Below are 15,644 nucleotides of genomic sequence, written 5' to 3'. Positions count from 1 at the left end.
TTACCACATCATATTACTAAGTATTATGGGCTATTCAAAACTCAAAGATGACCTTGTGGAGTAACCCAGGAAGTATATTGTACTAACTGAGAGGTTTCTTGTGTTTTTATCTGGTTCCAATGCAAAACTTATCCTCTATGCATGACATTAGATTAATGCTTATCTCCATCAATTTAGCTTTTCAGGCTTTCCCTTGCGAATGACATTATTGCCACCAGAATCACATTTATTGCAGATTTCAATCAAGAAATTGCTGAAAGAACAAGTCAATATATTCAGAGAAAACGGCACAATGGAGTCCATCTCGTTTAGAAAGAGAGACATGAAAATACTAAAAACTGAAAAAGCTCACGGCACGTTAGTGATTAAATTTTTAGTTGGAACCTGAGAATCCATTGGGTTCTTTCTGGTTTCAAATCTCAGCCGACGTGTGAGGCATCGCCCTGGCTGAGACGGTGATTTTAATTTAAACGCAAAGGCACCGTACTCAGATCGATGCAGCTCTCTCGCTGTTCACGGTGCACCACATGAAATACCTCAGTGATCACAGTATAGAAGGCAAAATTATAAAGCGAACTTTCGATCCCCCGCGGAGATCAAGATTGGTTTATGTAAACCGGTATTTATATGTTAATCGACTTGTTCTACTCGTATATGAGTAATTTATTTATTTTTGAGAAAGCGCTCTCTCTTTGTTTCAGAGGAAGTGCCACCCGTTTTCTATACGTTGTTTTCCATGTGGTTTCATCTCTCCAATCCAATCCGCGTGGGAAACTGGTAACTATTTAATAAATACGTTCAGAATCAAAATAAAAGTAGGTGAGCTACAACCACCAACCTCCGGGTTGCCTACTCCGCCCAAACACTTCACCCGCCGCGGCTCCTTTCTTCTCTCCTCCTTTCCCATCATCTCGGCCGGCCAAGAATCCCATCCTCTCCTCCCCTCCCTCCAATAAGAAAGAATAATGGCCACCGCCAATTCCATCGACAAGAAGCGACAACCCTCGCCAAGTAAGCACTCCTTCCACCATCACCCCCCACCTCTCTCTCTACCTATATATCTCATATATATTATATAACATCAGCTCGTAAGGATCTAATTCTAAATTTCTAATAGTGGCTGCAGCGGGATATTTCAAGGTAGCGATCGTGGTGGCGCTGGTGATCGGGGCGGGGAACTGGTTCTACGCGGCGATCCAGCCACCCGAGCCGCGGCCGTGCGGATCGGAGGGGGGCCCGCCCGTGACCGCGCCCAGGATCCGGCTGAGAGATGGCCGGTTCTTGGCCTACTCGGAGACGGGCGTCCCCAAAGAGAGGGCCAGGTACAAGATCATCTTCTGCCACGGCTTTGGCAGCTCCCGGCTCGACGGTCTCCGAACCTCCCCTGTAAGCCTCGCCCCACAAATTAACTCTCTTTTTTCTTCTAATGACGCATCGGCCCGGCGCCCCGTGGCCTCCATCCAGGTGTTGGCTACAGGGGTGTAAACATAGGTCATAGGTGATATGCGGAGAAGGTCAATATTTAAATTTTCGAAATCAATTAATTGGCCTGCACCGTCTCATAACTCAAATTTGCTATAAAAAAAACATTCAAATAAATCTAGAAAACACATTCGGATTGCTGCACTTGCTTGCTTCATTAATCCTAGTCGATAAATCCATTCATTCATCTCAATCGAGGTTAAGTAATCTTGAGAGATTACTAACATAAAAAGATTCATATAACGATTGCATCTGGAAACTGCTACTGATGATTTCGATCATTTCAGTATATGGCAAAAAATGATACCTTTATTATGTTAACATACTGACCATGCGTCAATCTAGATTTGGGATATGGATATATCTGGATGCTAGGAATTGAGCATCCGGAGTAAAAATGTCGACGATTTCAATTATTATATCTTTTCTTGAGAAATACGGAGATGCAATCGGCCAAGGCCAGTTGGCAACCATAACAACAATTTGAGAGAGCCGAGTTGATCCCCAGAAATACTGGTCCTAGAACCATAAATAAATAAAAGATAAATTTTATTTTATTTTTATACGTTAGGTTTCAGATGTATAATTTTTTTTTATTATATGAAACCAAAAAGAAGAAATGATAAGAAAATTGTAGCTTGTGGGAGTATAAATTTGGGTTTGTTTCGTTTATACTAAATAAAGATGCTAACCCAACTCGGAGATACTGTAGCAACTTGCTCTATGCTTGCCTTAACTCGATGTTACTTTTGGATTGCGGATTCGGTGACTTAGAATCATAACAAAAGAATTACCACATGAAACGGGGCAATGGCAATAAATGGACTTGCAGACAGGCAAGTTATTACAGAGCTGGAGCCTCCCTCCTTTTGAAGCCAGAGTTGGCATGTGATTGCATTTATAGCCGAACGGTCATTTGAATTATGCAACCAAACACACAGTAGTAAAGTAGTGAGTGATTCACTAGAGTCCCCAACAATTAAAGATAGCATGCTTGTCTGAAAGATCATGGTCCCAAACTAGAATTTAAAGCAGAATTCTGTAATGACATCCTATGATCTTTATCCTCTTTACCTTTGCTTCCAAACTCTGTAAAAAATTTAGACTTACAAAAGCTTAAGCTAATAAAGAAAGTTATTAATCCTCGAGGAGAAAGAAAGACGGTCGAGCTTGTGCTGCAAAAAAAAAAGGAATGCAATAGAGACAGTTTTGAAACGCTAGTCCAGCGGTTGGTGCTCTAATAGGCAGTAGCCCTGGTTTGTGGCTCAATTATAGCGGCTGCTTTGGTAGGTCATAAGGGAGTCTTTGCTTTTATTTCGTAGTTGGTGGAATTGTTTTCATGAGAGAAGCGTGAGCATAGGGTCTCCCAAGTCACGGAAGAGCTCAAAGGATGCCTCTTCGCCCTTGTGCTCCATCAAAGGTGCAAGCTTCCAAGTTCACAGGGGCTCCAGTGGTTGTACAATCTTTATCTAGGATCAGATTCTGCCTTCATCGAGATTTTTGAGGATTAAGGGCATTTGCCATTTGAGAGGGGACAATAATAGGGTGGGTGGTTCATGGCCAGAAGACCTCTTCTATTACTAAGAGAAGAAGAAAACAAATATTATATCTTTACAGATTTTGCCTTGTTAAATTCAGGAAGTAGTCTGGACTTCTGAGATTGATGACTTGGTCAACTTTATGTCAACTAATTTCTTTCAAAATAAACTGGTGTTGCTGACTTAACGCTTGAATAGGAAAGGAGAAACTATTAAATTAGTTTGCACAAAGTGTTAGAGATTTGCACCTCTAGAAAGAAAAATGCTCTGTGGCCTTTCATTATGCACGGTATGAAGAGTTCATCATACTCAAAAATGCTTATCTGGCAATTTTATAATCAAACAATGGCAATTTTATAATCAAGCAACTAAGTTGCACCATCCCTTTATGTCATGCGGCAAGAGAACTATTTGTGACTTCTGTGCGCACATAGTTAATTGGAGCCCCATAGCATTCTTCCAGTCCAAAATAAATATAATTATCCTACTTGTTTAGATCCGAGAGGCCTGACATATGTTATCATATGTGAGCCCTGCAAAATCGCCTCCAAGACGAGGGTCCATAAACCCAACTACCAAATGCCAGCCTAATCAGGCTCTCATGGCATGGGAAAAATAACTTATTAAAAGATTTTGGAGTTGGACCGAGAGACACCCAAGGAGTCGGCAATATTAGTGCTAGATATGAACAGTGATCAATCAGCAGCAGCAAACAAAGCATAGAGGCACACTAGAATGACTTCTCTGGGGAAATAATCTGCAGCTAGCTACAAAATATCTAATACCATAAAAAAAATATAAGAAAAAAGAGATAGATACAATTAGGACGAAAAAAAAGCAAAACGGAACGCTGTTTAACAACACATTTTAGACTACCCTCTACGTTGCTTTTTGAAGTACGGTTTTGCATTTATGCATGATACCCACGTTTTATCATAATATCAAATATATGAATTAAGTTCCAGTGATGACTTTCCGGACGAAACAATGTGAAATTCCTGGGTGCAGGAACTAGTTGAGGAGCTGGGTGTATACATAGTCGGGTATGATCGAGCTGGCTATGCCGAAAGTGATCCGAATCCAAGGCGGTCATTAAGGAGTGAGGCATCGGACATCGCAGAGCTTGCAGATAAGCTGGAGTTGGGGCCTAGAGTTTACCTGGTTGGCTTCTCACTGGGATGTCATGCCGTTTGGGCATCCATCAAGTATAATCCCGGAAGGTAGGTTCCTTTGGTTTTTGATATAGGCGTGGAGAGCCTGTATTCGTGGAGAGGGCCAGGGGCTAGGGTTTGGCAGGAGCAAAGATCTTTTTTTTTCTTCTACATATAGAGGACGAGAAATTATTAGTTAGACTTAGTCTACCATATCATCCATAGACTAGTTCAATATGAACTCAACACGTCAAGCCAATAGAAGCTGTAAACTTGAGAAATTACTATTTTACGGATGACGTGGTAGACTAAGTTCATGGATGACTCGTTTACAGCATCTCTTGGATAATGTGTTGAATTTTTATTGAACCAGTCTACAGATGACGTGGTAGACTAGACTGAGTCTACCTCTCGTGCAGGAGTAGGGCTTGCACTGGTCGATCAGCTCAGAGAAGTTGGTAAACTGAAGAGCAGAAATTTTTGGATGTAGGCTGGCCGGAGCTGCACTTCTAGCACCTGTAATAAACTACAGGTGGCCCGGGTTTCCAAAGAATCTCGCGGAAGCGGCTTATAACGAGCAACAGCTGGGAGATCAGTGGGCTTTGAGGGTCTCATACTATGCCCCGTGGTTGCTCCACTGGTGGATGAAGCAGTCCTGGTTGCCTTCCTCGACGGTCATCAAAGGCACCACTTACCTACCCAACCGCTTGGATGCATGGATCCGTGATCAGTCCAAGTCAAATGGAAATTCCGAAAAGGTTGCTGCTTCCCTTCCTTCTTTTCACCACCATGTTCATCATCTAACTCATTCTACGCTATGACTAGTCTCTCTCTTGTGATGCAATTTATACTCTCCCTCCCTCCATTGGCAGAGGTTGAAACTGGCCACTCAGCAAGGTATCCAGGAGTCGTTCTACCGGGATATGAAGGTCATGTTCGGGAAGTGGGAGTTTGATCCAATGGATCTCTTGCAGCCATCGTTTCCGGTCCATGTTTGGCAAGGTGATGAAGACGGGCTTGTCCCGGTTGCGCTGCAGCGATACATCTGCGGCCGTCTCAGCTGGATCGACTACCACGAGCTTGCAGCAACAGGGCACTACCTCTCAGCTGTACCTGGCTTTAGTGATACTGTCCTTAAAACCCTTCTTCTGCTTGATCCGTATTCAGCATGAGGAATTCAGTTTGGAAGGGGGAAGTTCTGGAAAAGAAAAGAAAAAACATTGCTGTTGTTATTGCGATTCAACTTCTGCAACTTATAATTAATCCATTTTTTAGGCTGTTTGGAGATGTCGATCGATACTTTCAGACACTTGGCATGCATGACTAGAAAATAATCGAGTGTCGTCCTCCATTTTTTAAAACAATTATTCATTTGCATGCTTGTTTCTTTGGTTTTGTCATCGAAAGAATTTAGAACTTATTGATAGTTTTTGGTTGTTTAAATATCAAAGCCTTGAAAATATCGTTACAATAAAACAAAGTATATTTATTTTTTGATTTGTATCAAAGAGGAAAAAGATTTCCAACAAAAAAAAAGGGAAAAGTTTAATATTTATATAAAAATAATTGATTATAATGTGACATATAATTTGCAAATATCAAAATTTATTTTGAAGCCTGATCCTACCAGCTGAGTGCATGGTTTGTATTTCCAAACTTCAGCACATTTTACATAAAAACTTTCGAACCCGGTTAAGTGGGACCTAAGTTTCTACAAAAACCGCCCAGGTTGTTAACAATGGATAAGATAAGCGTTGATGCATTGCTCGCTGCTGATGCATGTTCATCAGATTATTCATAAGATTCGTGAAAATCAGAATTTTCATAAAATAAGAAATAGAAGGGAATGAATCCAGAGTCCAAAAAATCAGAATTTTTGAATTTCTTGGGATCTCATAATGCCCGTGTTTGTGCAAATCACCTTGACGGGGAATATGATATTCCATAGAACTTTAGATTTCAGAACTTTCCATGCCAACCGAACTCTTTAACGCAATTATCCAACCATCCTCTTAAGTGATTTTCGGCTGAGCTGCTGTCCAAAGATAAATTTCCCTTTATTCACAATTAATTTTGTATTTTAGCTACATGATCATGCTTGGGTATGTATGTTAGTCGTATTATTTTATCAAAAATACGGCCAGGAAACTAATATTCCAAAAATAGTTTTTGATAAACAGGGCAGACCATCCACCAGTGCTTGCTCGAGTGGTGTGATGGGGTAGGTATGGGAGTGGATATTACTGGAGACATCGGAGACAATGCTTCACTTTTTTCTTTTAAAATAGTGACTTGGAGAGCCCGCCTGCTTGAGTGGGGCTACCGCTGCCCTAAAACGGGGTGAAAGGACATAAATTCGATTCTGAGTGATGGCGGCGCTCTCTCCGACGCTGGATTTTTTTTTTTTTTTTTTTAGATGGGCCAGCTGCTCAAATTGCTCCCAGTTCCAACACTATCAAAAAAAAATAATAAAAAAACAACAAAAAATAAAAACTGCAGGTTCATAAAAATTCGCCGAAATACTGAGAAGCAAAAAAACGAAGAAATTCTTCGAAATGCTGAGAAGCAAAAAAAGAAGATTCAATCAACAGCTTAATTTACCTCTCGAAGAATATGCCTGACTGAATATCCCGGTACTGAATTTTCAAAGCCCAGCTTTTGGCTCAGCCTAGGGAGTGGGATAAGGAGCTTCCAATGCTTTGTGCTTGTTTCTATCAAGCATTATTAACTATTTATCAGCTTGCTTATGTGCGATTGCTCCACATCACCAATCAGTACTAGTTTTTTTTTGAGTAATTTAATGCATCTTTCCACTTCCTGAACGAATTTCAGGGCTTCGCATCTTTAAAGGCCTGGATCTATCATCTACTACTTGATCGACAGCGGAATTGCTATATTCAGGATTTTTATCTGACAATTTCCATCAGGAAGAAGGAAATGCTGAAATATTATCGAGAGAAAATTGGTATCTTATGATATGTATTTTACCATGCAACATTTGTTAAAATTTCTTCTGCAACAGTGAAAGACCAATCCTTGAAGAAGCAGCCAGATTCGATATGGCGACACATGTTCCTCGATGCAACATTACCGGTATTGAAAAACATTACTAATAAACACAGGATATGATCATATGAATTCGAAAACTGGAGTGCTGCAGAGCTATGCCATACACACAGATACCTAGATATTCACTACCCAAATATGCTGACACCAGTGATATCCTAGGAAAACATGGAACAAGTTGACCTGAAGATGTTCAAACCTCGTAAACAGACCATCTATACCTCCTCTCTCCCTTGGTTGCGGCTCTTTATAATATTGAATTTGCAGAGAGGACATGTAGCATTGATGAAAAGCCACTTATCTATGCAGGCACAGTGGAAATGGTGACCACAGGGAAGTTGACGCAGCTCGACTCCATCATCATATGCTGAGAGGCAGATGCAACATTCCTAGATGGGCCAACAACATTTGTCAGATGATAAAACTACAAAAAAGGTCCTTCAGGTCATTCTCTTGCTGTGATTGTCAATTCTGTTTGGTGGAGCAGTTCCATGGCTGGATTTAATGTTCTAGCCATATACTAAAAAAGGGCATAAAAATTCAACCTATTGTTTAGTTGCATGAAAGGGAGAGTACATTAACGTCACCACGGCTCTGTAAATACCATACAATTTATACAAATCATAGCAGATGTCCGTTCAGTTACTTGATGTAAGCTAATTCCAATTTTGGTATTATAAGATTTTGCTTGAAATCTAAACTCGATCAAGCCTTCTCTTCCAATATTACTAAGCCAAGATTGGAGGGAACAAAAGTTTATAATTTAGGACCTGTTCGGCAAAATCCTGGGGACAAGCCTGGGAGAAAGCAAGGGAGGGCAGGAGCGAGTGAGCAAGCACACGCACTATGTATGTATGTATGTATAGAGAGAGAAAGAGAGAGAGGATCAGGCCCCGCAACCCTACACCCTCTCCCAGTGCCTCCCTTCGCCACCCCCTGCTTACTGTCCTAATCCTACCAGATTCTCCTAAACAGGTCCTTAAAAAGAATTCCAATATCTTTCAAATATAGATAATCAAACAGTCCAGTATGTGCCAGTCTGCTCTCCTTGCTCTGAACACCTCGACTCCCACAGTCTACTATAAGGATTTGAGTTAGATGCTTACTGGCACACATTAAGTGTAATAGATCATATCAATAAGGTCCTCAAGTATCAGCTTCTATAAAAAAACATAGGGCCTTTTTGGATGCTTCAGTAGAAGTTACCAAAGAATCATAAAATCATAGAAAAGTGTTGCTGCAGCGAGATCCCAAAAGAAAAGATCACTTTGAACTTCTTTCAAAATTGCTGTTTGGATAGCTACAGAATTCAGAAGATGGATTCTAACAAATTGAAATACAGTAAGTGCATTTCTAACTCCACTCGTTCCTCTCCAATTATGATTCCAATCCACACGGTTCCCATTATGTTTTCATGTTGAATCTTCCTATATCAACAGAATGATTGAATATGAAACTCCAATATCTGGCTTGAAAGGACAAAGCCCAAGAGTATGGAGCCTCCAACTTTCAAGGGCCATGCCAGGTGTCTGACAACTCAGAAAGGAAAGACCCCCACATGTGATCTCCTCACCCTATCTTCTCTTGGTTCATCTTGCCTTCTATCCTTCAAATCCTTCATAGAGGCAAAAAGAGGAGGACAACAGTGAACCAAGGGCGATGATCACAACATCGGCAATATTTAGGAACTTGATGTTGTCCAATGGTGCGGGAAAGGAAGGACAGAGACATCCTGGGTCATTCACGTTTTGAAGAAGCATGTAGAGTTGGAAGTGGAGGGGGTGATACTGTGGGCAATGGGGAACTCATGAAGAAATGCTCCACACGAGAAGTGCAGGAAAAGAAAAATACAATCAGAGCGGATTTTCTTTTATTTCCCAAGGAATCATGTCTTTTCCATGATTATCTTAAACTACAAGTTGCAATCTAAACAACATTCAGGGAAAAACTGTTTGATGACTAGGATTCCTTTGGAATTCATGATTCAAAATACCAAGGGTTTGATGAGTATCCGAATAGGCGCTCAAGGATTTAGTTTGCAAAGAAATAAAGGTTTTCTACATGATGCAGCAGCATAAGAAAGCTAGTGATATTAGCTATTGTCTTGCTAGAGAAGGAGCATTCCTGGTCTCAACTCTTGAGTGATTGCCTGATGCTACTTGCAATCATAGTGAGCCATTCCCATTTCTACATACTTATGGTAAAACATTAACTGTAACAAAAGCAAAAAAACTTGTATAATAAAATATAATATAAGATTAGAAGACTTACAGCATCCTCCCCTGAAAGGGCATGCTCAATGGGTGGATCGTTACCACACTCCATCATTATTCCACCAAAGGATCCTGATATCTCACCCACAAGTTTCTCCGAGTCACCAATCTTACGGAATTTGTATTTTGGAAGCTGGCGGATGTCTTCTTCAGATGCACCTTCCTGCTTTTGGAAAGTAAAAGGGATGCAAGTTATTTAGTCCTATACACCAAATGTCCAAAGTCATCATAGGTCACCTAGAGCATACATGCCTTTAGGGGGTGGAAAAAAATCTTTTGGACAAAAAATTAAAATACATGCAAGAGGCATATCATTCTGAGAGGACCAACCAATCTACACATCACCATTAATGAATTTTGATGAAATGTTAGATGCTACATATGTATACTGCAAAGACACTATATACATTCCTGAGCAGATCAGCCATTACATGGACTGATCCGACCAGATCAAACATGCAAAGCACTTATGTTGCATTAAAATATTTGTTTCAAAAGTATGATATTTAGCAATCCATAAACAACAACAACAACAACAACAACAACAATATTAATTATAATAACTAATAAGGAGCAAGAAGCACTTGTATTTACTGAAGGTGAAGATAAAGTAGAATCTATCCCGTACAATTGGGAAGTTTTTGAGCTTTCAGAAGTTAATATGCTCTTGTTGCCTAAAAAGCATATTTATCAAAAATTTAGACCCAACATACAAGACAAAGAATAAAAAGTTTTCTGGCATGTAAGATCTGCTTCACAGTCAACTAATAAGTTCCGTAGACTGACAAGTTTACATTATGAGAAGGGGAAAAATGTTGCTGTTGTGGCTGAACCTAGCTATTATCTTTCAGAGGCAAAGCTTTCAAAGTATGCATATTCAAGTCTCCACAATTCCTAAATTCATCTTCAAGTGCTAAGCAATGTGAATTAGTCAAAATGTAATACATTAAATATCAGCTTGCAAAAGTGTCTTTTCATAATGAATTAAAAAGATAGCTCTAGCATTCTTTATTTTATCCTGAAAATTTAAAGAATAACACATGTTTATGCATAAGCCAAGGTCATGAATCAAAAGTAAGTAAATAAATAAATAAATAAAAATCTGCGACATCCTTCATGATGGAAGCACTTCTAAAGTGCCAACTTTGATGACCCTCAATCAAATCAAGAATTGAAGTACCGCATGCTAGCAGCGTGCCAGTTGGGCACTAGCGCGAGTTGTGCGAGTGTTTGACACACACCAGCATGGCAGCATGTCAAGTACTAACATGCAACCGATATCATGCAAATGCTGATGCCCATAAGGCACTGGCATGGTACATACTATCAATGCCATGTCATGTCAACCAACAAACCATGCATAAAATTCATTAATGCAATTGTACAAATGTTGCATGCTTACATATGTGTGTTTGAAAAGAGAAGCTACCAGCAGTCAGGTGCTCTGTTCCTTAATTTAACATCAACAGTCTACCAACTTACCAAGAATATCTCTTGGACTTAGTAACAGACCTCTTGTGTACAGTCTATCATAGTAAAGCAGAGATATCAACATTGGCAAAAATGAACAATTCATTTCAACAGATTGCTTCAAGGAACAGTTCCATCAAGAAAGAATGAAATTGTAGCTCATGGTAATATTTTCCTGGAGCACATGATTTTCCATAGGATAGCAAATATCAGTAATTAGCCAGACTAACCTGATCTGCCACAGCGTATAAGATTGCAATAATGCAAGGTAGGCAACAGCAGACTGCAATACCAATGACGCATGCCAGAGCAACACAAAAGATGACAAAGAACACATCAAATGCGAGAAAAACTATACAAAGCCTGCAAATCATGTTCAGAGCAGGAATTAATGATCAGACTGTAAAAACAGGATGGATCCCAATTCATAGATATAAGATCTGTGCAAAACCAGTAAAGTTGGGGCGCATCGTGGGTCAGAACTTGGCCTCCAGCAGATACCCAATAGAATCCAATAATCCACCATACAAAAGAAAGCATTGTGTTTGCAGATTCCAGATGTTTTGCAACGCTGCCCAAAAGAATAAATAAATAAAAGGTGAGCCCAAAAAAAAAGGGGAGAAATAAATTTACAAACTAAAACTCAAGATCTTTCAAGATATTGAGTTCAAGTATAGACAGCATATAACATACAGAAACAGTAGAAACAATTAGTATGTTTCTTCCTAGAAACATCATTATGTCCTACTTCAGAGCAGCTTTCACTTTATAATGTGAATAGCCCTAGCCCTATGTCATAAGATAGAGCACTTTTCATACTGACATATAAAACCGAGCTGAAAATTAAAAAATGCATCTTGATGCAAAATGCAACATTTATATTGTGTTTTCTTTATTTAACTTTCTGGGGGAAAAAAGACTAACCAGATAGCTCAAAAAATACGATGTGCTTTCACAAGGTCCCCATGCAAGATATTCACAGGGCTTTCCGACAACAACCCAGAATATTCAAGCACAAGTGTCACTCACATAATTTGGGAATGAAATGAATGCCATAAGTTGATTAAGAAATGAAAACTAAAAGTTTCTAAATATGACAAGGGATGCCATACTTGTAATGCTTATTGTTTATTATTAGTCCTCAACAAAAAGACATGAAACTCCAAATTTGGGGTTTGCTACCATATCAAACACACTTCACAACACCTAAGTGTTAAGCCATATTGGTGCAAAGGACAGCACATGCCCCTCCTCACTATTCCTTTTGTTTATCAACAAGTAAACCAACACTCATGAACCCCCTGCCTTTGGATTCTCAGCTAACTAGCCAATGGGTCACTTAATTAGCCAGACATCATTCTCCTTTTAAGAAAACTAAGGATTAAAAATTCAAGAATATATGACCAACACAATGCTCTAATCCCATGTATCCCTCATTCAGTTGTTACGTTGAGTCAACTTATAACCTAAGATTGGGAGACCTGATAAACACCATGTGTCTATACACTAGCAGCTCGGATAGAATCTAAAGGAGGCTGCACAGTCTTATGTTATTTTTTTCCTTTTAAGAAATTGAAAAAGTCATGGAACCATTTGGGAGTTGGAAGAGAAGGGATCTGGTCTCCTTCCTTATCTTCTTCCTACTCCATCTACAGGAGAAAAATAAGAGAAGATTTAAAAGAAAAAGGACGAGCCTGTTTCCTTTTACATAAACAGGAATTCTGATATTTTAACTTATCGATACTGCCACAGTTTTTTCCCCAAGAATATGCGCTAAAAGAGTATCATAAACAGCTAGTGACCCTTTATTCATTTTCATATTCATACCACACAGATACAGGACTTTTTGAACAGTATATTCTAACAAAAAAAAAAAACAGAAACTAAAGATTAGAATAACATCTGAACCAAAATGGCTCACAATAACTACAAGTGCACAAATTTTTGCCATTTTAAGGTATTCAGTTTTGCATGGTTAAAATTTCGATATTAGACATATAGTTCAAACCTTTAAAATTTAAAGGGAAACCAGATCATTCGCAAGCAACTTATTAAATCACTTAAATGCTGGAAACAACACAATACTGTTGGACTGATGGCAAGAGAATCGTAGGCTTCCATATAGCAATTTCTTACTTGACCTCAAATCCTGTGTCTTCACTTTTTTGGTAGACTCATGTTGCCACCCCCATGGGGTAACTTGTGACAAGTTATACTTAAGAAATGATTCGTTAATAAGATTAATTGTTAATCAATGTACTTTATAATTTACAATTCAAATTATAACAAATAAGATTATTATGAAGGTTCCATGATCATTTATTAGATAATATGATAATCCCCCTGCATGAAAATCTTGCCCCTAATTACAACTCTTGACACTTTAAATAATTTATTTGTGATGCCACATCATTAAGCATATAGTTATTTGCACTTCAACATAAATGTTGCCTAATATGACATGACATTGATCAAAGGTTGTCAATTTTTTAAAATTAACAAGCAATACACGTAGCTCATTATTTATTTTATACATAAATATGATGCATACGTAGCTGATTTCTCAAGGTACATGTATCAGATTCTTCTGGACACTTATATACTTGACACCTGCATCATGTATCCAAATAAATGCATATAAATGGATATTCTTTGATTGGCAGTCCTCAAGGATTAGAAGAGGGCGAAAAATGCATAAAAATAGATATTATTTTATATCCTTAAACCACGAGACTACTTCTAGTCCAGATTTGGGTTGAACCATTATTTCATGTTCAGTCATCATTTCCAAAAACCAATATTTATTAGAAACTAGTAACTGCATCTTCCATCCCAACTGAGAATCAAGCAGGGGAAAGAACAGAAACTTAAAGCCGTGTATAAAGCAATACAACTGCAACGAATAAGACCTGGCAATCTTCGATAAACTAAAAAGGCTGCTTGATTCAACCAAAAGAATAAAAGAAAATAAAGGAAAATTAGCATCAGAAACTATTATATGGAAGCTATCAAATAATCGTATATTATTCAGATAATTAACAAGAAATGATATTTCTTGCTAATATAAATGAAGTAGTTCTGAATGCTACCAGCTTTCTCCCCTACCTTGTCCTGTCTTCGTCCTGACGCTGCTCAGCATCAGCGGCTTCTTCCACCTCTCGCGGTGAATTCGATCCCGAGCTCCTTCCGCTCCAGCTCCCGCCCTCATCCACATCCATCACTTCCCCTTGGGGGCGGTGCCTCCGCCGGTACTCGATACACACACACATCATATGAAGCACGCACTGGAGCGCATACCCCACAATCCAGAGTCTCAGCGGCATCGATGGCTTCTCGTCCCGGCTCATGACCAAGACCCCGGCGGCGACGCTCACGAATGCCAGGTTCCACAGGATGTCGAGGAACACCACAGGCCTCGAGTAGGCCCAGTCGCTCTGCCGCTCCTCCAGCTGCTCCGCCGCGGTCTCCCGCACCAACATCGACGGCTCCCGCATCATCCGCCGGCTGCTCGCCCGCCGGAGGAACCGAGCGGCGCCGCGGAGGCTGGGCCGCCGGGCGAGGCGGCGGTCGCCGCCGCGGGTGCCGAGGAGCGGGGCCGGGTCGACCGCGGCATCCCCGGCCGAGTTCGGAGGCCTCGCCGTCGCCATCTCCAAGCTCGTAAGAGACGAGATCGAAGGAGGGGAAACCCTTGCCCTCGCCCTAATTCGTTCCGAGCATTGCTCCAATCCTATAGAACTCGATCGAAACCCTCGATGGAGAAACCCTGGGAGAGAACCGAGCCAAGAATTTGATGGAAGCTTTTCGAAACCGAGAAAGAACGCGAAATCTTCCACTTCTCTTTTCGTCGATAGCGAGGGTCGGGCACGAGAGAGAGTGAAAAACGAAAGGTAAAGGAGGAGGAGATGGATCGGCTGCATGATATGTAACAGACAAATGTCTAGAGGAGCAAATTACATACTGAAACGTGTACTTAACGATGGGGGCACGTGGGCAACTGGGATCTTCTACAGTTTGGGTTCGAGTTATAACACGACAACTAGGTTCTGGTTTGATAAGGCTGGTTTTTTGGATGGGACGCGCTTGCGTTTCGTACTTTGTGCTTCAAAGGTGAGGCCTTTGCACGGCACACCGTGTTGATCCATTCGTTGGCCGACGAATGCAATCCTTTGAAATGACGGAATGGTAGGCTTAGAAGCTGATAAGTTATGTATTTTTATATGACGTTTAGGTGCCCGTATGAGATCCTGGAAGCCCTGGTGAATTAAGGCGGTGGATGAGTGGATCACGAAACTGGGTGCGATGGAGGAGACCTATTGGCTACCGTAACACCGCCTTTGTTTACCACTGTGGAGTGACATTAATAAGAAAAAGTACAAACATGGTCAAATATTCACCGAATTCATTTAGAAAATAATCAATTATCGCTCGCATTATTTCTAGGTAATCAAGGCACAAGAATGGCAGCCTGCACGACAATACAACCTGTACGTGCGTTGGCGTCCCGAGACGATTAGTGCCGCACTGAAATTCGTCCAAATATCGGTATCGAAGATCGACTTTGAAAGGGTTGGATGCTCCGTGCCCCATATTAGGATTGAATTTTCTGGAGTGGCATCTCCAACGTGCCCTATAAATTAAAAAAAAAAAGGGGACAATCATATCTA

The 15,644-nt window shown here is 40.3% G+C and overlaps 2 protein-coding genes across 5 annotated transcripts; one reads left to right on the top strand and one right to left on the bottom strand.

The window, feature by feature from the left end:
- Window positions 1–817: 817 nt before the first annotated feature.
- LOC103714162 (uncharacterized) lies at window positions 818–5,458 on the top strand. Of its 2 annotated transcripts, none has more exons than XM_008801324.5 (5): window positions 818–1,011; window positions 1,118–1,386; window positions 4,029–4,240; window positions 4,662–4,929; window positions 5,044–5,458. In XM_008801324.5, the coding sequence occupies exons 1-5, from the start codon at window positions 966–968 to the stop codon at window positions 5,341–5,343; spliced, it is 1,095 nt and encodes a 364-aa protein (XP_008799546.3). In that variant the 5' UTR covers window positions 818–965; the 3' UTR covers window positions 5,344–5,458. The 2 variants fall into 2 exon arrangements, with proteins under 2 accessions (XP_008799546.3, XP_008799547.3); XM_008801325.5 differs by having other exon boundaries at window positions 824–1,011; window positions 1,127–1,386.
- A 1,749-nt stretch (window positions 5,459–7,207) lies between these two features.
- On the bottom strand, window positions 7,208–14,857 carry LOC103714161 (E3 ubiquitin-protein ligase At1g12760-like). Of its 3 annotated transcripts, none has more exons than XM_008801321.6 (5): window positions 14,086–14,852; window positions 11,432–11,551; window positions 11,211–11,343; window positions 9,509–9,676; window positions 7,208–7,626 (listed from the first exon to the last, which is right to left on the bottom strand). In XM_008801321.6, the coding sequence occupies exons 1-5, from the start codon at window positions 14,625–14,627 to the stop codon at window positions 7,453–7,455; spliced, it is 1,137 nt and encodes a 378-aa protein (XP_008799543.3). In that variant the 5' UTR covers window positions 14,628–14,852; the 3' UTR covers window positions 7,208–7,452. The 3 variants fall into 3 exon arrangements, with proteins under 3 accessions (XP_008799543.3, XP_008799545.3, XP_038977957.2); XM_008801323.6 differs by having other exon boundaries at window positions 9,509–9,673; window positions 14,086–14,850; XM_039122029.3 differs by lacking the exon at window positions 7,208–7,626 and adding an exon at window positions 8,636–8,852 and having other exon boundaries at window positions 14,086–14,857.
- Between the last annotated feature and the right edge of the window lie 787 nt (window positions 14,858–15,644).

Source organism: Phoenix dactylifera, chromosome 3, assembly GCF_051530095.1.
Source record: "Phoenix dactylifera cultivar Ajwa chromosome 3, Ajwa_hap1_PhDact_Kaust_v1.1, whole genome shotgun sequence".
Lineage (NCBI taxonomy): Eukaryota > Viridiplantae > Streptophyta > Magnoliopsida > Arecales > Arecaceae > Phoenix > Phoenix dactylifera.
This window is presented reverse-complemented; position numbering and strand designations above follow the sequence as displayed.